This window comes from Cyprinus carpio, chromosome A10 (genome assembly GCF_018340385.1).
Source record: "Cyprinus carpio isolate SPL01 chromosome A10, ASM1834038v1, whole genome shotgun sequence".
Classification (NCBI taxonomy): Eukaryota; Metazoa; Chordata; class Actinopteri; order Cypriniformes; family Cyprinidae; genus Cyprinus; species Cyprinus carpio.
In genome coordinates, this window is record NC_056581.1 from 4,392,026 (window position 1) to 4,418,451 (window position 26,426).

At 37.6% G+C, this 26,426-nt stretch overlaps 1 protein-coding gene and 1 pseudogene across 2 annotated transcripts in view; one reads left to right on the top strand and one right to left on the bottom strand.

Annotated features, from left to right (window-relative positions):
* Nucleotides 1-95: 95 nt before the first annotated feature.
* Nucleotides 96-5,582, bottom strand: LOC109073692 (annotated as a pseudogene).
* A 1,743-nt stretch (nucleotides 5,583-7,325) lies between these two features.
* LOC109068939 (ADP-ribosylation factor-like protein 15) overlaps nucleotides 7,326-26,426 on the top strand; it is a 47,853-nt gene continuing 28,752 nt past the window's right edge. The window contains exons 1-3 of one of the 2 annotated variants that reach the window (XM_042764797.1): nucleotides 7,326-7,947; nucleotides 24,802-24,946; nucleotides 25,181-25,240. In XM_042764797.1, the coding sequence (XP_042620731.1) occupies nucleotides 7,855-7,947; nucleotides 24,802-24,946; nucleotides 25,181-25,240 (298 nt within the window). In that variant the 5' untranslated portion in view covers nucleotides 7,326-7,854. Of the gene's footprint in view, nucleotides 7,948-8,848; nucleotides 9,621-24,801; nucleotides 24,947-25,180; nucleotides 25,241-26,426 lie in introns of those variants that run through there. The other variant, XM_042764798.1, reaches the window with a different exon arrangement.

Below are 26,426 nucleotides of genomic sequence, written 5' to 3' on the forward strand. Positions count from 1 at the left end.
ACATATTAGTGTACTTATGCATTACATTACTGACAATTTATATAAAACCAATTATTTATATAACAGTGGTTCATAAAAACACAAATGAACAGTGTAGTCCTTCTTTTTCTTCTCAGCATTGTTTTATGCGCAATATGTGTGAGCTTGTTAGTGATCAGGGTGTGGAAATAAATTCTTCATGATTAAGGACCTGAGTGTGTGGAAAGAGAAGCCTAACTTTAGCTCTGATAAATAATTCAAACGCACTGAGAGACTGACTGCTCGGACAGCTCTGGTTTTCCCCCCTAGTAAGCACAGAAACTAATAATGGTACAGACTCCTTCAAGAGGTCATTTGACTGGAGCTCTGAGGGCTGAGCATGCTACTCTTCATTGATAGTTGATTATTTTTCCACTTTTATTCTTTTTCAAATGGTTCTTTTTAGGTGATGGACCTCTTAATGAGTAAAACAAAAACTGCAGAACCCCTAACAACCCAAATCTCAGGTGGGGCTCTCATTACTCACCCTTTGCTTTTGTTCTTCTTTGAAATGAACTAGACGACTACTTTTACTAAATTTGCACAAGCCAAATATTTGCAAGCTAAAAATTTGGAATGAACATTTGCTTACACTGACGTGCTACATTGAGTTATATTATAGAAGTGAGACAATTTGTCAAAATTTATGTTAACACAAACAGCTGATTGTTGTATTACTCATAATTAATTGTTATGAGTTGATTATTTAAATGCTTGTACTTTTCGTCAAATACATATTTAAATTAGGTCTGTTTTGTTGGCAGACCACTGGGAATCTTTCACAGTCCACCAGTTTGAGAACCACAGTTCCATTTTTAAGGTTTCACTTCAGTTTTTCTTTCTCATACAGCTGGCAATGGTCTTGAGCTCTTAAAATATATCCACTAAGCTCTCATCTGCTGTAGTTAAACTAACTAAAATACTTATGCTGTAACATGGAAGAAAAAATCTAAACTGAATAATAAAAGTGCTAGCGAAGTATTACCGTGAGTGATCCTCTCTGCCTCATCTGGAATGTCCTCTAGATAAAGAGGGTTCAGCCCATGTTTTCTAGGTCATTATTCCTTTGCACTTCTCCTCCAGAGCTGAGAAAATGTGTCTCATCTTTCTCTTGTAAACTCTTAATGTAAAACAGACACAGGCCTCTCCCGCAGAGCAGATTAGATAAAGGTTAATAAAAGTGTAACTTGCAGAGACTGACAAGGATCATAAAGAACCATACTTGACAGACAGACACAATAAGACATTCAAATGCATAATGTATCTTTATATCTGTATTAAAATTCACTGGAATCAGAGGACAGTTCAAAAGACACAAATGCCTTCAAATCTACTCTTATTTAACATCACCACAGGTCCAAGTCCATGCAATGAGTCCACTGGTAAAGAGCATATCAGTACAGGCACACAAGTGTAAGTGAGTAATCTATGTAGTTTATATCGATTACTTCTAAGGTGATTAAAATGTAAATTTAAAATTGTGGTTATGTTTCAAGGGTTTCAAATCAAATCAATTATGACTTATGTGTATTCATATTATATAGTATTTTACTAAATAATAATGAAGTCTACATTTTCAGGACAATTATCAATTTCTGGCACGTTTTTGTTCTCAAAGCCATCCCAAACACTCCTACAAGAAAATAAGTGTATTTTCATGAACCTATAATAAAAAAGGCTGATTCTTTGTGTTTTTTATTTCAGTTCTCTCACAACAGTGCGGGAATGTTAGCTCCTAAGCCTGATCATACATGTCAAAGGCCTCCTCCAACTTGCCTGTGATCTTCTGAAAGAAGCTGATCTGCTGCCGTAAGAAATGCTGCATCTGTGCTTTGAAGTCATGCACACGAATGCGATGAAAGTGCTGGATCTCAGCTAGCGTAGCGCAGGAGATGATGTTGCAGCGGTCGTGGATGCCGCCACCTGCAATGACATCTTTTTCCTCCCCGTGTTTCTGGCTCTCCTTGGCCTTAGTGAGGGCCCCTGGTGAAAGACAGAAGTGAACACAAAGGGAAAAAACAAGGAAAGCAATGGTTAAGCTAAAGTATTAAAGTCTATGACACAGAATCACATCTGCAAAAACACACACACATGCACTCTTTTTCATTTTGAACACATTAAAGGGATAGTTCACCCGTAAATGAAAATTCTGTCATTAATTACTCACCCTCAAGTCGTTCCAAACCCGTAAGACCTTAGTTTATCTTCAGAACACAAATTAAGATATTTTTGATGCATTTCGAGAGCTCTTTGACCCTCCCATAGACAGCAAGGGTATCCAGTCTTCTGTGGCTCGCCTCCATTTTGGGGAGTGTCACGACGCATGCGCGCACTTCCGCTTTGTGTCCGTGTTGACGTAAGCAGCAGCACAATGCGCATGCATTGTTTACACGAAACGGAAGTGCGCGCATGCGTCGTGACACTCCCCAAAATGGAGGCGAGCCACAGAAGACTGGAGGAGGAGAAGAATTGTTGAACAAAGTTGTTATTTTTGTTTTCTTTGCGCACTAAATGTATTCTTGTAGCTTTGTAAAATTACGGTTGAACTACTGATGTCACATGGATTATTTTACTGATTTCCTTACTACGTGTCTGGACCTTGATTGTGGTAGTACCCTTGCTGTCTACGGGAGGGTCAAAGAGCTCTCAGAATGCATCAAAAATATCTTAATTCGTGTTCCGAAGATGAACGAAGGTCTTACGGGTTTGGAATGACTTGAGGGGGAGTCATTTTCATTTTTGGGTGAACTATCCCTTTAAAATGCAAGCTCTGACCAGTCAGGCTTCTGATTTATGGCTTACAGCTCTCTTTGGAATTTCTCAAGGAGAAATCAATATTCCCTGTGCTCTTCCTTTCTTACTTTCTAATTTCATGTTCCTGGTCCTATTGCACACGACTCAGTGCATAAGTATTTCAAATAATAAAAAGGTTTGGCACTGGATTCTTGTATCAAATCAAAATACCTTTTGCTTTTCAACGCCTCCCCTCCAACCGGGTTCCATTCTGATATGTAACACCTACTTTTCAGGATCCAATCAATTCCAGATGGAAAAAAATCCTGGCCTACATTTTTTTCCCACCAAATATCACATTTCACTGATTACGGAAATAGAATAAGTTGTGAACGTAGTTTCACATTGACTTTAAGAAGACAGTCACATACAGTACATCAAATGTTTAGTTAAAAATTTGTGTTTCTAGATCCAAGGCATCAGAAAAACTATGTCTCTGTGTTAAAATGTGCTGTAAGCGTTTACAGCTACCCTGTGCTGGGGCCCTAACTTTAGGATTAGAGCCTTCCAAACAAAAGCTTTCCCAGCATCAGATGTTTTATGTAGACTAGCAATTTCTCATTCAAAACCGCATTAACTATTTGCGTCATATAAACCCTGAGATATGATTCTACAGAAAAGAATGACATCAGTCAATTTCATGTCACAGTAAAGGAAAAATAGATTAGACCAAAGGGATGTGGGAATTACAACAGGGCTGGCATCATTCCACCATACTAACATTTCAAGCTGCGAGAGCTAGCAGGCCTCATATGCTCCCTCTCTCTCACACCAGGGAGAAATGTCATTTGACATACTGCCGAGAACCTATTGCTATGTGCCATTTGCTATTAGGTACAAAAAGTTAAGAAAAAGCAAAACCATTTTACATCATACTGTGATTAAATGATCATTGCATGTAGAACTCAGCTTGGAGTTCGACATATGTTGGCATCACTTCTTTAAGCTGATGGCATGTGCACAAACTACCAACCTATTGACCAAAATCCAATTTTATGGCATGCAATTCTAACAAGCAGTATTTGAGCAGAACATGTGAGAAAAAAACCAAACCTTTCTGAACATGGATAATGTCTGGAAAGTTTGCAAGGTGGCCCTGGTAAATCGCTAAAAGATCGGAAATTGGCTCCAAATCCTGACGGGGCTGCTCTGCAAAGTAATCCCCAATGGTCTCGTAGACTTCTCCAGTGTGCACCATGGCCTTGTTTAATGGAGCTGAATAAACTTGCTGGTCGAATTCAAAGGCCTGACTTAGAAGTTTGAAAGCCTGTCCAACTCTCTGATATTCCTTTTTAAAACCAGTGATCTGCTTTCTTGCAAATTCATTAATAGTTACATTGAGCTGTATGATGTTTTCGTCCATTTTTTTGGTGAACGCTTTGAAACCATCTATGTTGCTTTCCACCTCTTGTAAGTCAAGCGGTAAAGCTGGAGGACAGATAGTGAGGAAGAAGTTAGCGCCGACCAGGTAATCCTTCTCGGCTTTTCGCTTGCCTTGCTTCCAGGCTTTTTCGTCGTTGCTGCTGCAGGTGAGAAAATGCTGGAAAACGTCACACGTGGATAAAATAGGATGACTTGTCATGTGATTCATCCACCATATTAAACCTTTCCTCCTCTTCGAAATGAAATCCTCTTCGAATCGCCCCGTGGCTTGTTTCTCAGGCAAGTGTGGAACCGAAATGACAGGAAATTTTTCTACAAGTCGTGCATAAAGCCAGTCAAAGTGCTTGTATCTTCTATTCACCTGGTTTTGAGTATGACTAGGCGTGAGTCCGTAGGACATATAGCTCTTCATGCCTTTAAATTTGGTCTGTTTTGTAGGATCATCAATAGTGCAAGTGAACGGATATGGGTTCTCTTGCCATTCGGGACCGTGCTGGCCCATAGCCACAAATATTTTGTCTCCATCTCTGACCAAACCTGAAGCTTCACCCAAAACGAACGCCTCACCGCCTGACTTTACAAAGGTGGAAAACCTATTGAGATTTTTCCCAACTGTTCCTGTACTTTTGGACTGTTGTGCACTACCACGTCGAGAAGCTGAGGTGCTTGTCATGGGATATCCCACTTGAGCATTCCCAGGTGTTCTCCCTACGTTCAGGTGTTCCTCCGTGTTCATCCGCAGTTCCGCTGTCATCCCAGTCATCATCCCAATCCTCATCACTTCCCTGACTGGTCTGAAAACTGTGTCGCTGCTGCTGAAGATGTCCCTGGTAAACAGCGGAATGAGTGGGAGTCGATTCATTTGAGGTATCCCTCCTCTGAGGACTAGTTTGGCAGTAATAGTGCTGACTGGCGGGTGTCCCGTTACCGTGTAGTGATGTGTCAGTCCTTATAATCTCCACGTATGATGCAGGGAAGAGTCCCATCTCACCTCTGCTGTTCGTGCCCTCCAACCAACCATCGACAACCTCTTCACTACTCAAAGTTAGAAGTTCATTCTCTGTCACAGAGATCTCGCCGGGATTTTCAGAGATAAAGTCGTATAAAGCTCTCGCTCTGAGCGCCATAGTTGTGTGGAAACGTTTTGTAAACTCAGTTTACAAAGTTACAATAAACTCTCCTCCGCGCCGTCCCGTTAAATCAACCTCTTCAGGAATTTACGCTGTCGGTTTTCTACCAAAACACGTCTGAAGACATTATCCTGTGAAAACAGTTGGAAAAACCTCTCAGTAGAGTATTGAAAAAGTGGGTTTTGTGTACGTCTGCCTCTCTGTTCTGAATGCGCTCTGCGGTGCAGGGCAGAATAATCGAGGGTGGAGCCAGTCAGAATAATCAGCCTGGGGTCACGAATAAACCCTTCTGCCCAAACATACAGTAATATCTCTGACTGTAACCAGCATAGACGTATCTAGTGTTATCTTTTAAGTCATTATGTGTTGTTGTTATTATTAACGCTTTGTTACATTTTATAATAACTTTGTTATTAGTCATACTATAATGCTAAGTATTGTGTTCATTAATATTTATTAAACAGTTTTAAACATATAATGTAAAAATGACTCTTAACTGAATACTGAATAAAAATATTTTCATGTGTAACCTATTTTCTCTTGTGCTTTGTAAAAAAAAAAAAAAAAAAAAAAAAAGTATTTCATAGTTCACTTAGCCTGGATTGGGTGTAAAGAAGATAATGTGTTGATTAAAAAGATTACCAACATAATTGCCTGAAAATGTATAAGTTGCTAAAGACCTTAACTGTCATACAAGTCACTGTGCTGAAATTAATATAATCTTAAATAGACACAAATAAAATGTTCAAAAAAATACTTCTCAAGCTTCCCGGTGGGCGTTTGATGTTGAAAAGACGTCAGAATTGACGTCAAATATGCAAATCAAGCTGACAAAAACTTGACATGATGTTGATTTGATGTAAACTGAACGTCAAACATATTGGCATATAGGCTACCTACACATTAAACCAATTTAAGTGTTGTGTTACTACCTTCCTGTTTTAACCCAGTTACTACTGGAAGAAAATGATGTTACAGCATCTTGATCAAGGCTTGACCAATATTTGACGTCAAAATGATATCAAGGTGCCCGCTGTGTTGTCTAACATGCATGTCATCTAAAAATGTGCAAATCATACAGAGCATTTTATTCACTTTCACAGAACTGTGCACTAGTTAGTGTTTATACTAGGTAGCAAATTAACCTTTGGACTTCATTTGTGCCTAAACTGTAATTTTATTGCATGTCATCATGGCCTGTTCATACAGATGAGTATTAGGCAACTGATCAAAAGTTGTTTCAAAATGTTTTATACATAAATAAACATGTTAAAACATCATAAGAACCCCTAATTTTTTAGATATTTTAAACTGACAAACATTTTGTTTTTAAATTAAGTGTTTAGCATGAACAAAATTTATTTTTGTGTTTTTACTTTCCCTTTATTTTGAACACACTGTCCAAACTACTTTAATGTATTATGTATTAAAATTATAAATATGTGTATTTTAAACTTAACCCTGATGATAGCACACGTGCATCAGAGAGACGTCTATTTGAAGTCTGCATTTACATCTCCAAGATGTATTTTATTTTATTCTTTAGACTTTTTGCTCATCTACAATAGGCTACATGTATAGGACGTTTCCTATCAGATGTCAAATAGGCGTTGAGAAAATGTCTTTAAGATGTTTATGATTTAGAGTGCATGTAAAACTGACATCTTAAAGACGTCTATCAGATGTTTGTACACAGCAGATGCTTTCCAGATGAAGTGATCTTTAACAGACATCTTGCAGACGTACGTGTGCTATCTGGGAAAGGTAAACGGAAAAAGTTATGCATTATGAAAGAAACTAAGAATACGAGCAGGACACGTTTCTATGGACGCATGCTCTCAGATTACACAACACACTACTGTAGGCATCCTGTCAATCTTCTTGAAGAATAATACATCACTTTAACCAGCAGAGGTCACCGTCAAACAAATATCTGGCTCCGTTAGTTCCTTGTCACGTGATGTTAAAGAACCCGTAGCCTCACAGCTTTCAGATACGATCTACGATCACGTGAACGCTTAGACGTACTTCGCACAACTAGCACGTACACTGCCGTATTGCACAAATACAATAATTTCGTTAAAAGCGTCGCTACTTATACAGCTGTCGGTTTAAAAGGAGTGAGAAACGAGGAAGAATTTAAATCCACGTCGGATGAATGAACGTCAAGTTCAGCGTGACAGTGACGTCACGTGGAAGTCGAGATGCTCGAGCTTCTGTAGCTCGCGAACACAAAACAAACAGCGCCTCTCTCCGCCCACACCATTAAACTGTAGTCCATTCGCCGTATATACATCCGAGTCTGAATTATTACGACTTAAAATACATATATAGTAATGTTTTTGAGTGTATTAACAAGCCTGGACCTTTTTTTACCACGACTTGTTTTATTCACATAATTGTGCGCGGGATTTACAGAGGAAGAGGAGTGCACAGCTAACGCTGCTAGCCGCTTTATTCATAAATTATTTTCCAAATCTGAGAGGCGGGGAATCCAAAGCCAAAGCCGTCAAAAAATCAAGACTTTTGGATGCATTCAATTAACACCAGCGTTTCATTTCATAGTCGCCTTATCTCCGGAGACGACAGCCAGAAGCTATCGAGGAATTACATGGATTATCTGGTAGAGTGTTCTTATTTCTTTTTGTAGCTGGCCAGAGCCTGTAGGATCAGGTGTTTTGTTTTCATTGCTGCCCCCACAGTTTATCAGCCTTGGTCGGGATTGTTTTTGAGCAGTTGTTATGTTTTGTTTGCAGCTCATTTCAAATGTACTCACTGTATGGGCGAAGTCACTTACAGTTTCTTGTTTGTTTTGCTTACAAACACACATAAGCCAATAGAGATGGATGTCCAGAAAACACAGCAGTTCTGAACACTACTGAAGGAAGGGTTTTCCTGATATAGCAACAATTTGTAGGCATCTCTTTTAGCTATTTTTGTTCTGCCTTTTTGAAAAAAATGTAGACATGTTTGCAGTTAGATCAGTATACAATTTTTCACATTAGATGCAGTTTGCTGTAAGATAAGATACTTTATTTAGTCTTCAAATCTAATTTCGTTTGCTGCACTTATCAGAAATCAGGTAAGAATGAAAATGCTGTCATTGTTTACTCCCCCTCATGTCCTTCTAATCCCATATGACTTCCTTTACTCTTCTGAACACAAAACAACTATTTTTAACAGAATGTCCAAATTGCTCTTTTCCATACAGTGAAAGTGAATGCTATGGAATAAGTTTCCACTATGGGATAAATTCAGACTTTGTTTCTCGCAGCTCTGAGAATTATGAGATATAAACACAGAATTGTAAGATACAAACTCAGATTTTTTTTTTTTTTTACATCTTAATTCTAAGTTTACATCTCACAATTCTTACTTTTTTTCAGAAGACTTTTTGTTTCTGCCACAGGGAAAAAGGCAGTTGCGACTTTTTATTGCTCCCCCCCCACCCTTTGTCTCTCTCTATTTTTTTGTGCCAATTGTGAGTTTATATCTCATAGTCTCAGTTCTGACTTTTTAGTTTTTTCCTTCAGAATTATGAGTTTATATCACGACAGCACCAGTGCCCTTTCACTTTAATTTCATGGAAAAGAGAAGCTTGGACACTCCGCTGGACATCTCTTTCTGTGTTCCACTAAATAAATAAAGTCATACAGGCTTTAGTGAATGACTTAAATGTCTTTTTTGGAGCTTATCATTTGGATCATTTGTTTTTAACAAAATTGACACCCTTTAAAGTGACCTTGCTACAATCTTTTTTAAAACATGTATTACAGTCTTTACTCTCTCTTCAGTTTATTACATTTTATGAGATTTATTTTCATCTAGATAGCATAGCGACATGAACAGCCACTTGTCTTGTGGTTATCAGAACTCCATTAATGAATTTATCTGGGATGTATGTGGTCACAGATCACATCTGATCTTTTTTTTATAACATTGTTTATTATCAGCTTACTAGGCCTCAGCGTGAACTCTTTCAAAGTCCTTTTTTGCCCCATTGGTGTTATATAACTTGCTAACAATACTCAGTGATAATAACAGTTTTTCGGGAATGCTGTACTGTTGTGTTGGTGCCGCTCCACAGCGTGACAGCATTGAAATCTGGTGCCAGTAAACACCTTGCACATTTGGTGCTTTGATACTTGACTTGGACATATGCAGCGAGGTCACAGGGCTGTTTCCTTTGGGATGTTCCGGTCAGGATTCTCAGAATAGAACTATTTCCTCAAGAAGCAGAACTGAAAAGAGACTGGAAGTGCTGGCAGTGTGTGGATTAGGAGCATGCTTGATTATGTAAGTATTTTCGTCCGGACAAATCTCACTTTTGACTTTGGGCCAGTAAGGACAAGAGGAAGTCAGACCCCTTTTCTCACTAGGTTCAGGTTTATCTTCAGTTGATAGATCATAAAATCGAAGGGTGTTGTACTTCTTGAGTGTAAGGCCAACTTTGTTTTTCACTAGAATGTCGAAACTTGGTTGGACTGCTCCAGACCACATGTGCACACCAGTACGAGTGTATATTTGTACAGGTTGTACTATACACAACTCTAAACAGACTTAATGTCCTTTTCCATCAACAGTGGGCTTAGAAAAAAAGGTTTTAGAGTGCTCAGTGAAAGCTTTATCATTGTCGGCTCTTGGGATTCATGCCATGCATAGTTGCCTCCCCTCTCCTCGAAATGGGTGGAGCTTAAATCTGTGTCTTTGTAGTTGTCATGGAAACCACATCATTGTAGCTACGTTTTTAGTATATTTTTCCAGAGCAGTGCTTTTCCATCAAGCTTTTTATGTGCTGGGTGTATGTGGCCAATGCTTTAATGTGTGTTCTGAGTTCTAACTGTTCAGGTTTGAGTTCATTCTTCTGGGTGTCCCCATGGTTTTCCATTATTAAAGGACACAGTGGATTCAAGCTCTCTTTATTTAGAAATGAATGGGTGCAACAATGATCCTATTGTAATTTGTTTTTTTCCCCCTGACTCTATATGGTTAATATGTGAGAGCAATCTCAATGTATTCGAGCATTTGTCCAACAGACATTTTTGGTGGCCCTCTCATTAAATCAAGCTGGATCGCATACAGCTGCTGTATCCTTTTAATCCTTTCAAATGTTATTCAGGCAACTGAGCTAATTTACAGCCAAACCGGAAGCTTTATGTAATGGTTAACTGAGAAACTAAGGTCAGACTTCAGCAGAGAGTATGTCAGGTTACTAGATTTTGTGCATTTATAAGCACTTTTTTTCAGGAATACCATGAAATAAAAATCCATACTACTTGACATGTATCTTTGAAAGGCAGGGTTTTGAGAGAGGACATGTGATTGACGGGTGGAGGCGTTCTAATTCTGTAGTTAGTGAAACAGTTGCTTAATAACAAGTTCACCCACTTCAAGTGTGTGTGAACAAGTGTGTGTGAACAACTTCAGAGTGGGCCACTTGTTATCTGGTTTAGGCACATCCCACACGGTTATTTTAAACTGTAAAAATATTTCACAATATTACTGTTTTTCTAATAAATGCAGCTTTGGTGTGCATAAGAGTCTTCTTTTAAAAACATAAAAAAAAAAAACTACTGACCACAAATTTTGAGCAGTCGTGTATATTTTATTTCATTAGTTGCAGTTCTGATCTCTACCAGGCATGTGAAATTTCTTTATCATAAAGAGTAATGCAGCTTCTGGTTTTACTTAATGGACTTTTATTATCATAGCTCGTGGATATAGATGTTGTGAGTGAAACTGGATCAATGGCAAATGGATTTTAGTGCTGCACCATTGCATTTAATGACAGAAAGCAGTGACTGTTCACTGTTCTTATGGACTATTTTAGCGTGTTAAAGCCATTAAGCTAAAAAGTCAGAATTATTATGTTTTTATGTTTCATTGTTGATGGTTGTATTTTTATGTTAAAAATCATATTGGCTCATGGAAAATATGTGTCCTGGAACATTGTGTTTGAATTATTTGTTTAACTTTCACCCTGGTGAGCATTAAACTTCTCTTTATTGTAATCTCAAACGTACACCTGAACTTGTTGCCCAGTGGTTTTGCACTGATGCGATTAAACAGTCATCTCTGCATCCATCTCTTGATTGCTTAAAACCCATTGGAGACCATCTTAGTATTGCACTCATTTGCAGCGCCAGTGTTTACAATTTAACTCCAAAAATATAACTACAAAACAACAACATCAGATACCAATAACACCTCATAATAAACACACCATAATTAGCTCAAGTGTATTAGATTTCCAAAACTCTCAGGCACTCTAAAATTAGAGTAGCCCTCTCCCTGGTGTATTTTCAAACTATCACAGCTTGGATAAAATTGAGAGGTTTGACAAAGAAGCTCCTGGGTGGTGAAGACCAGGATTCGTCCCTGATCGATTATCTGCCTAGTGGCTTTTGCTCACAGTATGTCATTGGGGCAGTGGAGCACAAGTCTCATTTTCTCCAGGCGTCTTTGGATTTCCTAGCTGGGTTTGGAAACTTCATGACATGCTATATAACGTTACATATCTAGGGTCCTTCCCTTAGGTTTGAGTTCCTCTTGGGTCTTCCTGCAGTAGGAGGTACTCCGTCCCCCTCATTGGTGTCTCTGCAGGTGTCGGGAGTCCGGAACTCCATCTCTGCTCCACATCCTTAAGTTAAACCTGTAGTTTGAAGAAAACCTTAAGTCAGGAGAAAGCATTAGTGCATTGTGTCTCAAAAAAAGTGCTAATAATGAGAATTTTGTCTTTTATGTTTTGTCAGGAGGTGACCTGCAAAGATTTGACCTCATATCTCCCACTGATAAAATCAGCATGAAGAACATCTCTGTGTTTAGTCAGGACTTGTTTAATTATTTATTTTCTTTCTTTTAATTTTCATATTTGTAATTATTTTATATAAATAGTTTAAAGTGTTTATGTGGCTATTATACGGTTCATTATGGTAATGATCTATGTGGCTTTTATATGGTTAGTTATGGTAATGATCTTATTAATGTAATCATAAAGATACAAATTTGGTATTCTGGGTGGGTGGTCTACATCCAAATCTATTAAGGACTGCATGAAAAAGTTTGGAGAGTACAGTTTTCTTTTGAAACACATTAAGACACTAGCTTTTTTTATTTTTATTTTTTTTGTTGTTAAATAACCAGGCTTTAGTTTACATCGTAGATTGCAAGTGGCATTGAGAGGAAGGACATTCTCATTACATTAGAGTGTTTGATTGGTCTAAATGAATTTGAATTTGAATACACCCGTGAGTGCATGATGAGTCATCAGTATTTTACTCTGTTTTCCCAAAAAAGAAAGACATTTTAAATGTGAATATCTACTAAAAGTGAATTTTGTCAACTTTTAGATGGCCTCAAAACACACAGACATGGACCAAACAAGGTCTTTAGGCTCGTATAATGTCTCTGTGGTCTAGTTTCAGTGCTAATGGTGTGTTAAATAGTTGACTTATCAGGCTGATCTCCAAATGGATGCTCTGAGGTCACTAGTCACAGGCTCATGTTTATTCAACAGGCTCAAGCCCAATTTGATTTGAAGGCCAAAACAAGCTTCACTGCTTGAGTGAAAAAAGCTGAGCATTTAGTTGGACCATAGAAGCCCACAGGCTATGCACCTGTTCTTCTCAGCCGCTGAAGGCACAACCACAGACCACCCACACCTCATTCACTGATCCTCTGATGCATACTGCACATACAAATCGTCAGCAATAGTTCCAGTCTGACGGACTAGCTTTATGCAGCATCCAGTCAAAGTCTTGCTTACAAAGTACTGGGTAAATACAGTGGCATCAAATCTTTGAACGATTCTCATTCATGAGCAGTTTTGTATTGTCTAGTTCTTCATGATTTGGGCCAGAAAAGAAAAGAGCTTAGGTTCAAACCCCACACACTATCATTCATGAGCAAGACACTCAGCCCAGGTTGCTCCAAGGTGAAAAATTGTCAAATAATTGACAAATTGCTTGTAATTAGTACATTTGAGTTGATGTTGCTAAGATAGTGAATGTAAGCATGCAAATATAAGCAACCTTGTAAAGAACCCACCCTTAGGCTAGAGTTCTCTTTGTTTACCTGTGGTTTACTGTGTAAAACCAGTTAGGTGGTGTTTTTAGTGTCACTTCTGCACACTAAATGACCTTAGTTCATAGGCTAGGTTAAAGTGGTTTATATCCAAAAGCATGCATGCAACCCAAAACATGCAGACATGGTTAAGCAGGTCACTTGTTCAACTGAAACTTATGGTGCTTTTCCACTGCGTGGTACGACTTGCCTTGGCAAGGCACAGCTCGGTTTGCATTTCCACTGCAGTTTAGTATCGCTTTAGAGTGGGAGGGATTATTTACATGTCATTATAGTTACGCCACCTCTACTGCTGCAACTCCTGAAAAACGTTTTCATTCCGCATCGCCCCATCAAGCTCTCGCTGGATCCGCTCCTCTGCTATCAACGAGAGGAACGTCTATACTTCCTCAACAAGGTGCGTTGTGAAAAAGGTGCTTTGGTTGTTGTGCTCAAAAACAGTGTTCTGCTCTGTTCAAATTTAAATCTAGTTGCTGTTTGTGTCTCTGTGTCCAAGTTCAGTGACGCTGGTGCTGATTTAACAATCTGATCAGCAGAGTCTGTTGTTTCTAATGGTGTGTCACAAGAACCTCAACTGAGGTGGTACGCAGGTAGTAGTGACTCTGACCCAGAAATGATATCTAATTCACTACAACTTTAAACTGATACCTTAAAAAAAGAGTGGGCCAGAAATGGGATCTAAGTGACTCTGACTGTGAAGTGATCGCTGGTGCCTGACACGGTTATTTGAATATCTTAGAAAATGCTAATGTCCTCAGTTTTTCACAAAATCTATAGAGTTTTTTTATTTATTTTTTTATTCATGGAACATACAATACACTAATTTGAAGACAGACTAATACACAGTGATGTAGTAGAGACTAGCTCATTCAAGTCAGAGTCAGGACGGAGACTAGAAGAGGGTTGAGTACAATTTAGTACACATGCTATCGAGACCAAGACCATGAAAATGGTTTCATGGCTTTTGTCATGATCCTGGCCCTCAAATCTTAAGTCTGACAAGGTCCGTAAGTCTGTGTTCCAGGTCTTGGTCTTGATTATATGATCTTGAACTCTGGCTTGAGAATTTGATGTCTTGGCCTTTTCAGGCTAAAGAGCATGTCAGCTCGGCCTTGTGTCCGACAAAACCAAGACCACAAATTCTCCAGTCTCCAGAGTTCAAGACCATGTATGATCCACACAAGACCAACAAGACCAAGACCTTTGACATGGACTATACTCAAGTACCAAGACTTTTGGTCTTAGACTCTGGAGCATATTGATTCGATCTTGACTTAGACTTGTCAATCTTCTGGTCTAGGTTGCAGTTTTAGAGGTTTCGGAATGGGCAAACTGTACAAAATTCAACTAATCAGAGGGTTGTTGGAAAAGCAAGTCGACGAACTGTTCTTAATCTTAAGCCCTATATATAGAGTGTTAAAATAACATGCATTCTTGTGTTTAAAAACAGAAGGCCTTAACATCATGCTAATTAAAAAGTATGCTAAAACATCAACTAGTCAGCCAACTAATCAGTTGTTGGATGACTATTTAACCATCATGACTTATCCCTGAGAGAATACAGTAAGAAATCATCCAGCAATATGTTCTGTGTTTTTCAGTTCTAGACTAATTGTGTTTTTAAAGCCGATCTCATTGGATTTCATTCCGTACGGTACAGTATGAGGGTGGACAACATCTCTGGCAGACAGCGGCCCCCATTGGAGACAGGCTAGTGTTTAAATGGAGACTCCATCCATGTATTCTGTGCACTTCACTTCCGTGCTTTGATAAGCCAGGATGTGGCAGTCAGGTCGCAGAGTTCCTCTCTAGCGGGGAATATCCCACAGTCCAGTATGGGTAGTGGGACCCAGGAGCTGCTGGGAATTGGAAGCCTCGTCAGACCAAACAGGATACCACTCCAAATACAGCCCATCAAAGGTGGGAACTGTGTGTAAATCATCATGGAATAGGAAAACCAAAAAGAAATTTCCTGTATAAACTCCCAGTCCACTTGGTTTGTAGGCTGCCCCTTCCATTCCAGATTCTGGGACCATAACTCAAACCAGTCACTCGCTATTCAGAAAGTCTAAATAAAATCCCCATTCAACGGTTATTTAGGGCACCGCTTAACCTTATGGATGATGTGATTGTTTGATGGTTTCTAAGGGTTGAGAATAGCATGATGTTTGGAGATAAGAGCTTTTTAGTCAACATGTTTAAATGCTGAAGGAGGGGTAAAGGTGGAGATTTATAGCCTAACGCCAACAGTGCAGGAGCAGCGGGGGGATCTTTGTTGAACATTGTTGAGCCCCTTCCTTTTATCCTGCTGCAGTTTTAATACTGTGCAAATCCCCATGCACTCTATTGACTCAACTCCAATACAGTGATATGTGAGATATTCACAGTGTATCCAGTCACCTTGATTAACCAGCATGAGAGGAGAAGAGAATATTCTCAGTTTACTGTTGAGCCAGAGCTTTTAGATTTTTAGAGAGTTGTAGAAGTAGAAATGTGTATCTTATAATTTCATAAAATTTTATATTAAGGGTGTATATATATATATATATATATATATATATATATATATATATATATATATATATATATAATTATTTTTGATCCCCTGCTGATTTTGTAAGTTTGCCCACTTACAAAAAAATTAAGGGTCTGTAATTTTTATGGTGTGTTTATTTTAGCGGTTAGAGACAGAATACCAACCAAAAAAATCCAGAAAAAACACATTATATAAAGGAAAGAAATTGATTTGCATTTTAGTGAGTGAAATGAGTATTTGATCCCCAAGCAAAACATGACTTAATACTTGGTGCAGAAACCCTTGTTGGCAAGCACAGTGGTAAGACTTTTTTGTAGTTGGTCACCAGGTTTGCACACATCGCAGGAGGGATTTTGGTCCGCTTCTCTTTACAGATCCTCTCGAAATCCTTAAGGTTTCTTTGCTGTCATTTGGCAACTTGAAGTTTCAGCTCCCTCCACAGATTTTCTATATGATTGAGGTCTGGAGATTGGCTAGGCCACTCCATGACCTTAATGTGCTTCTTCTTGAGCCACACCTTTGTTGCCTTGGCGGTATGTTTTGGGTCATTGTCATGCTGGAAGACCCATCCATGACCCATATTCAGTGTTCTGGCCGAGGGAAGGAGGTTCTCATCCAAGATTTTACAGCACATTGTCACATCCATTTGCCCTTCAATGCGAAGTTGTCATGTACCCTTAGCAGAAAAACAGCCCCAAAGCATAATGTTTCCACCTCCGTGATTGAGTGTAGGGATGGTTTTCTTGGGGTCATAGTCAGCATTTCTCTCCCTCCAAACACGGCGAGTCGAGTTAATGCCAAAGAGCTCAATTTTGGTCTCATCTGACCACAGCACTTTCAACCATATAGTCTCTTATTATTCTTACTTAATGTATTGATCAAATTTCAGAATTTGATATAAATTGTGACATGTACATTTAATCAGGTCAGGAAAATATTGTTCTTTATAAAGTTAAAAAGTGTAACAGCAGTCAATTTAAGGCAAATATCACAAATATGCTGATTAAAGTAATACACCATATAGAACACATAAAAAACAAAAAAAAAAAAAAAAAACCCCCCACAACAAACAACTTTACTACACAGACAAGTGAATGACTGATTTACTTGTCCAAAGGACAAGCACGTCAAAGCTTAATGTCGAGCCCTGAGTTGTCTCCTCCTCACCATCAGCTTCTTGCTGATTGTCTTGTAGCCCATTCAAGCCTTGTGGAGATCTACATTCTTGTCTCTGACATCATTTGACAGCTCTTTGTTGTTGCCCATGGTGGTGGGAGAGGTTGGAATGGAAGATACAGATTGTGTGGACAGGTGTCTTATACACCTAACGAGTAGGGCTGTGCAATTAATCGCATGCGATTGTCATGCGCATCTCATCAGTAAAGCCGGTTCCGTGATTAGTAGTAAATCTCCATGATCTGCTTTCAGATGGAGCAGCATTTAATACACAGAGCTGTAGATCACTGACAATTAGGCATTATCGCAGATCGAATGGCCTGTGATAATAAATTAACACAATATTGCATAGCTTGTCAGTGATCTACAGCTCTGTGTATTAAATGCTGCTCCATCTGAAAGCAGGTGATGGAGATTTACTACTAATCACAGATGAGATGTGCGTGACAATCGCATGCGATTAATTGCATGGCCCTACTAACGAGCCGACATTGGGAGTAACTTCTGGAGTAAAAATTAGTGACAGGACTGATCTGTTTTCCACATGGGCACATAACCAATTTGTGGGAGCCAGAAGTCTTGCTGGTCGGATCAAATACTTATTTCACTCACTGAAATGCAAATCAATTTCTAACCTTTATATAATGTGTTTTTTCTGGATTTTTTTGGTTGGTATTCTGTCTCTATCCGTTAAAATAAACCTACCATAAAAATTACAGGCCCTTCATTTCTTTGAAAGTGGGCAAACTTACAAAATCAGCAGGGGATCAAATAAATATTTTCCCCACTGTACACACACACACGTATATGTGTGTATGTATCCAACTTTACAACTTTATTGCTGTTGCAGTGCAAAACCTAAAACTCTAAAATGACTTCAAAATGATTTAAACAGCTTTACAGATCGAATTATTAAAATTAACAGAAAAATGTATGTAAATGCTTATATAAAATTTTAAGCTACCCTTCTTTTTATATATATATATATATATATATATATATATATATATATATATATATATATATATTTTATATTTTATTTTTATTTATTTATTTATTTATTTTTTGAGAAACTGAGCATCGATTTCATGTGACACTGTTAAGACTGGAGTAATCAGCTTTATCATCACAGGAATAAATTATATTGTATATTCAAATAGAACATGCTTATTTAAAATTGTAATATTATTTCACAATATTACCGTTTGTACTGTATTTTTATCTGTATTTTTATGCAGCCTTGGTGAGCCTAAAGAGACTTCTTTCAAAAAATCTTACCAACCCCAAACTGTTAAACAGTAGTTTATCTTTGCACGATTGATCCTAACTTCCACAGTGCATTTCCACAGTGATTCCTGCCAACATTTATACCCCTTTAATCTTTTTTGAGTTCTAGATATTAAACAATTAAACGGTTGCCAAGCAAGTTGGCAACTTGAAGTTGCTTGTTTCTTTAAGACCTTGCATCTGTGATATGATTTTTCCATTTTCCTTAGCTTTACTCTAGAACAAACAGGTGCCGTTTGCTTTTATTATGCGCCAGCATGGCTCTGGTGCATTTCAGGCATGGGACTACCTCTTCCTCCCAGTCCTCTGATTGTGGCATCAATCATAGTTTAGACCCTGCCTGTTTCCTGTTGTTGTCCTTTCCAGCTGGCAGTGGACCTAGCCCGTATTAACCTGGAAGCACTGTCTTAATGGCAGTGTAGAGTAAGATGGGCATCATTGCCATTGGTGGCCGTTTCCCCTATGACAATGCCTCTGGGTCCTTATGAAACCAACACTAGTCCATTGTGACTGGAGCTCTAGAATTAGTTGACATTTTGGTTTCCAGATTTAGCCCTTTGTACTGTTGTTGAAGGCTATATGATGTTGATTATCAGTGATGTATCAGGAGACTCACCTGTCCTGCACTACCTGTTGTAAAGATTAGCCCATTGATGTTGATATTGTAATGATGGTGTCATTTGCTCTGTGCGTGATTAACAGGATAAAGTGTTTATACTTGATACTCACATGCCACTGAACAATATTTCAACTTCCACTTTCGTCTTATTTTGTGGGTCAGTGGAATGTTCATTTTTAGTGTATCTATTAATTTGTTTTAAAAAACACAACATGAAATGGAAATTCACCTTGGTTTGTAAATGCATGTTACTGATCTTATAGTGACCGCTTCATTCATGCATTTTAAAATTTTTTTACTTCATAATTTTTAATCAAAATGTCATAACTGGATCTTCATGTGAAATGTCAGACTTCTCTTTGGAGATGTAGGCCTATACCAGATTTCTCCAATCTTTTTATCTACTGAAACTCCGGCCCTTGCTTACAATCCACTGCAAACTTGCATTCAGTTCCAACTCCATCATTAACAACCAGTTGATAAAACCAAGTCCCGCCCTACAATTTTTCCTTTTCGATAATCTGTTTTGCTCAGGTTTAATTCGCTATGTGGAAGAAAAGATCTGTCACTATTTCATATGTAAATTTCTGAATTAAATAGCTTCTTCTAGTCAGGATGGTACAACTGAACTTCTAAGCAGACGGAAAATATTAATGTAAATGAAGCCTGTTAGTAGTCTGGCATAATATTGTAATTATGTATTATTATTTATTTAATTACTATTTTGGTTGTGTTAAAATACAAATATTTGAATAATATTTGTCCCCCAGATCTAAGTCATTTTGTGTTATATATTTGAAAACTTTTTTTGAAAATAATGAAAAAGATGTAAGAAAGGTGTAAGGAAAATGTTTATATATAATAATAATATACCATTGTATAATTTATACAATATTAATAGTAATAAGTTATAGGTAAACTTATGTCGAAAATTATGTAAAAAATTTTCAGAACCAGATGAAAGTTTTAAATCAGATTTTTAAAAGGTTTTTCCTTTTCTTTATCTTGAACACTTTTATTTGCTGTTGACCCTCGTAAGTTAAGACTTCACCAGTTTAATCATTTATTTTCAAAGTATAATTAAAGGACCTGTGGTGTGCTTATCCTTATGCATGCTGACAAGCTTGTACATGAATCAGAGCAGCTTTTTCTTTCTAAGAAAAAAATCTTCAAAACACACCACTGTATGACGTACTGCCTCAGTTTAAAACCCTAGATCATCACTTACAGGTCCAACCTGTTTTACATCAAAATGCATTAATCTTGTTCCTACCTAAGAGGATGGTTTGTTATGATAGGTAACCTACAAAGATAATTTCGGCTGTAGTCTTGACTGAATTGTCTTTGCATATTTGTTATCTTTTTGATACACTATCAGCAATCTGAACTAGACTGGAACATTGTTTGTGCTGCCATCTTGTGTCTGTTGAAATGCTTCTAGCATTTACTCAATGAGGAGTTTGAGTTTCCTGTTCCAAAAGCATTTCAGTTTTGAGGTGGTTTTCATGGACCACTGCAGGCTATATTTGGTTTTGTCTCCTTTTGAGAGAGAGAAAGTAGGCCAGTAGTTGTTGTACTTGGGTGACAAATAATGGGTAGTATTAAAGGAATAGTACACCTAAAACTATGGATTCTAGATCATGTGCCTGGAAACTTTTTTTTTTTTTTACATTTTTAAATGAACAACATGGGGAAAAATAGTGTAGAAAATATTAGTAAATTTCATGAACAATTAAACGGCAAGTAACAATGAATGTTAAATTCAGTATTTATTTTATGTAATTTATTTATTTTGTAAAACGTACACCAATAATCTTTGTTTTATTTACAACTTTGAAGAATAATTCTTAGCAGGGTATTGTTTATAGTAAAAAGCTGTGTTTTCTATCATTTTGTTTTCTTTAAATACCCACGCTAAGTTAACATATTAAATTGACATTTTTTAGACAGTGACTTTGGACTAGAAAGCAATGCCCAAAACACGCCAGGATCATGGTGGTTATTTTTTAACAGAGAACTAAGACTCACTTTTCGTTCAAAACATGTAAAAATCAGATATTATTTTTCCTGTTTGCTAGGACTTGGTTTATGTCAGCAGAGAAGTGTTTCCGAGAATAGCAGGATATTCACTGGGAAGAAACAATGTAGGGCGAGACTTGAATTTACCCATTGGGAATTGATGGATTGTGAATAGTGGTCTCTATACATCAGCTGGTTGTGAAAACAAAAACAAATGTTTTGCAATAATGTTAAATGATGAAGCAAAAAAAAAAAAAAAAAACAAGAAGTACGTACAAGAACAAGAATATGTATTAAGAAAGTAAATAGGATCACTTGAGATTTCATGTTGCCTTCAAAAACAAAATTATAGGAATCTAGAGTAAAAATGTGGCTTATGGGCACAAAGTCCACATACATCTCATTTCACATCTTTCAGAGCCTTCCAAAAACATTGGCCACTGGTACGTCTATAAATATCATAACATATTTGGAATGCTTGCAAAAGCATTTAATCACTACTTTTGAGTGGTCATCGGGGAGGCAGGTGCCTGTTCTGCATTTAGAAACAATCAAAAACCACTGCAGTCTCCACAGTCATTGGTGTAAAGCTCTGTGTGTCCACTAGAGGACAGCAGTTACTAACCATCTAAACTCATTCTGTATTCAATTTAGAGTGAAAACCCACAACACCCCCTCACACTTTCCTTACAGTCACATGATGGATGAATGATGGAACTAATGCACAACTGTCATGATTTCTTGCTGTACTGGTCACGGTTTACCCTCTTCTGCATCAGTGCCAGTGTTTGCTTGGCTCAGCTGACTGAATGTCACATGACGACTTAATGCACATATATTCTATGTGATGATGGCATGCCTTGTTCCAGTGGCACTTCTCATTCTCTCATTAAGAGATTTCTCACACTCTTTTACCTCTCAGCCAGAATTTTTGTTGTCAGTAGTGTCTAAGACTCACCTTGATAGCCTGATTTCACACATTGTTTCCCATAATCTCTCAGGGCACAATTTATAACATGGCAGTCTTATAGATTTCATTGTCAGCTTTATCACAAGGCAAGTTAGTTGAAGTTAGATGAACTGTCAGTATCTTAGAGTGCAACTGTCAAGCTCCGGAAGTAAATATCCCATTCATTTTCTCTACATGGGAATTGATTTTTAACAATAACTTATAAATCCTTAACAAACAGATCTACAGTGAGCTACGAAGTTATTTATCAGTGGTGTATTCTTTTGTTGATGCAATTAGCTTGCATTATTTCAACGTATTTTTAAATAATTGTCTATCTGTGGGAATCCTGGTAAGAAACTGCATTACCCATGATTCCTCAAAGAATTCTCTATCAATCAGAGAATTTAAAATACTAAAATATACATGCATATTTCGCTATAAACTTAAAATATATTATTTCTATATAATCAGCATCTTTAGATTAAAGGGATACTCCACCCCAAAATGAAAATTTTGTCATTAATCACTTACCCTCATGTCATTCCAAACCCGTAAAAGCTCCATTTGTCTTCGGAACACAATTTAAGATATTTTGGATGAAAACCGGGATGCCTGTGACTGTCTCATAGACTGTCAAGTAAATAACAGCATCAAGGTCCTAGAAAAGGTGTGAAAGTCGTCGTCAGAATACTCCATCTGCTATCAGACGTGCAATCTGGGTTTTTATAAGCGAAGAAAACAAAAATAACAACTTTATTCAATAATTCCTTTGTCAACAGTCTCATCTGTGTCTCTTCATATCACCGTATGCTGCGTAGGCACTTCTGTATCATCCGCGCCACAAGGATGTGCTGGTTCTATGTGTTTTTAGCTTTGATTTGAAAGAAAACAGAGCATCCTTGTGGAGCGGATGATACAGAAGAGTATACTGGAGAGACACAGAGGAGACTCTTAAATTGTGTTCTGAAGACGAATGGAGCTTTTACGGGTTTGTAACGAAATGGGGGTACGTGATAAATGACAAAATTTTCATTTTGGGGTGGAATATCCCTTTAATAGGTTTATATTTTTCCATCATTTTTTATTTGATTGTCATTCGCAGTGTTTCATGGGATTATTGTAGTTGTAGGTCTTTTCCTCAATAAAGCTGTTAAAGTCTTGTTACAGTTTGAAAATTTTCAGATACTTTTTTTGCTTTAAATTAAAGTCTGTAATGTTGTGATTCTTTTCATAGCTGGTTGGTTTGGTTCATGACTTGTAACTCCTTAACAATGACATTTTAAAATCCCTATGGGAAAGATGCTTCCAGAACCAAGGCCACTGAAAAAGAGGGCAGCACTTGTTGAACTTTATAACCACCTTCTTGAATATTGATGCAGGCATTTGAAAATATGTATTGCCACCTCCCAATTGATTGAAATTTATTTTCTGAAAACCAGCTGTTAAAGGGACTCTTTTTAAAAGATGTGATTTGACGTGACATACAGCCAAGTATGGTGACCCACACTCAGAATTCGTGCTCTGCATTTAACCCATCCAAAGTGCACACACACAGCAGTTAACACACACACACAGTGAACACACACCCGGAGCAGTGGGCAGCCATTTATGCTGCGGCACCCGGGGAGCAGTTGGGGGTTCAGTGCCTTGCTCAAGGGCCCCTCAGTCGTGGAATTGCCGGCCCAAGACTCGAACCCACAGCTTAGGAGTCAAACTCTCTAACCACTAGGCTATGACTTCCCGAACCTAGTTGCAAACCTGGACAGCCATTTAAGGCATTTATAGGTGCACAAAAAAAAAAAAAAAAAGAAGCTGTTCCAAAAGGTAATAATTTTTCCTTCATGTAATCCCAGAATGCAATGAATTAAAAAATGTTAAAGAAATGTTTGAAAAAAAAAAAAACTTAAATTAAAAGGATTGTTTTTCTAATATTTCGGCTCTCATTTTGTTAGCTTAGCAACATGTCTATGTAGAGCATTCCAATATTAGTCACTTTTGACGGTCTGTCTGGGTCAGGATGCTACGTAGGCTGGAGAAAGTTTTGCAGCAGAGGTTATTATGAGTCTCTGTTCAGTGATACAGCTAGGCTATACGCAGGCAACCAGATAAAGACCTTCAGATGTGAAATGAACTTTGTAACTCAAAAAAAAAAAAACCTAGAAAAATATAATACAAAATATGGGTTTGATTTTCTGACCATATTGTCCATACCATCGTAACACAACACAATGCCTTCTCCTTGCACAAATGTGCACATCAAGCATGCGTTGATTTCCTGGCATAGTCTGTATAGTAGGAAGCGTTTGATCTGATGTGATGTGATCGGTTTAAGCAGTATTACGGGGTTTCTTTATTTGTGTGTGTTTTGGCGGTTAGTTCTACTCTGCTCTGTTGAAATTTATTGGGTAATTTTTTATTTGCATTATCACTCAATGTCATGACGTCAGCCGAGGGGCTCTGACAGTGGCTTACAGAAAGCAGGGCTGTTTTTTTGGGCAGAAATATATAGTGCTGCTTACTTATCCCAGAACACTGCGGTGACTTTGGGCTCATATGATTTCAATGGAGGCACTGTGCGGTAGACTTGTTTTTTCTTTTGCAGTAACTTTTCCTCATCCAGATGGTGTCAACAGATGTCAGATGTCTTTGAGATGTGTTTCGGTTTCTAGAGTGACACACGCTTACACCCACAGCCTTTCTCGCGGAGAATCGCAAGTCGAAAAAATCACATAAACACAAACATGAGTGGGAAGTTTTTATCGAAATTGTTGTAACCTTTCTAACTTTCTTCCTAACCCGTCTTCAGTGTTTCAGGACGTTGTGCTGTAAAGGACCTCCCCCTCCCAGACCAGAATATGACGTGGTTTGTATCGGTCTGACGGGTTCTGGGAAGACCAGCCTGCTCTCCAGACTTTGCAGTGAGGCAACAGACAACATCGTCCCCACCACAGGTCAGCCCACCATTGTAGAGCAATACCAGGCCCGTCCTGCAAACACAAACACAGATCTTTGCATTTCCTCTTTGCTTTTGTATACGCCTTTCCTTCAGATTTTGCCTTGTGATTGTCTTTAACAGAGTACTTGATTATATCTCGGTCAGTGTAGCAATGAAGGTGTTTTAATGACTTCCTTTTATGAATTCCTCATGGCTGCGGTTGCTAATGTTGTTTAACTTTTATTTGCAGGTTTTAGCATTAAAGCTGTCCCGCTCCAGAATGCCATTTTAAATGTCAAGGAACTTGGAGGTAAATACTCTCTGTTGTTAAAGAGAATATTACTTTTATTCACTGATTGATTGATCGATTGATTGGTCAATGACAAAACAAGATTGTCCGCAATAAAGAGAAGGAAATTCTTTTCAAAATGCCTTAAACGCAGATGTCAAGTTTTTAGAAAATTAATCTTATAATTAATTGTAATGTCATGTGGTATAACCATCAAATTAAAAGTAATAACATATTTTCCTCACAACAACGAGTGTGCACAATTTAATAATTCAGTTTTTTAATTAAGCATGTTCCATGAATTATTATTTCATAAACAGCTGTTTTTGTCACTCTACCTGACATTTTACATGTTCTAAACTTAACTTGCACTAAAAATTCAAATCATCTGATATTTTTAAAGTATTTTTCTTAAAATATTTGGTCATAAACATTTCTATTAAAAAATGTGTGCTTTTATGCTAACCAAGGCTGCATTTATTTGATCAAAAATACAGTCAAAACAGAAATGTTTTGAAATAGTGATACAATTCAGCGTAACTGACTTCTATTTGAATATATTTTAAAATGTAATTTATTCCTGTGATCAAAGCTGAATTTTCAGCATCATTACTCCAGTCTTCAGTGTCACAAGATCCTTCTAATATGATGATTTGATGCTCAAGAAACATTTCTTGTTATTATAAATATTGAAAACAGTTTCCAATTTTTATGGTAACCTGATGCATTTTTTAGGATTATTTGATTAATTGAAAATTCAGCATTTATGTGAAAAATAAATCTTTTGTGAGATTAAGAGTGTCTTTACTTTCACTTTTGACCGGTTTAATGTGTCCTTGCTGAATAAAAATCTTACCTAACCCAGACTTTTGAATAGTAATGTAAGAAGTGCAGTCAAGTCATTGAATGTATGGATAAATTAATTGATCCAGACAAGAAAAAAAAAAACCATTATGTCACTGACCCATTAGCGAAAATCTGCGGACACATTTCAAGCCATTATTTCACAATTATTTCACATCTGATCTTTTGAAAAGTAAACTTCGGCAACACATCATCTGACACAGCACGAGAAATATGAATGTTATTTGACACAGATGTTACATGAGGACCTGACCAGAAAGGATACAAACTCATTTCTTTGATGACTGATAGTTTTCTCTTAAAGGTAAATTGAACCCTAGAAAGCACCAGTGCTTGGATGCGG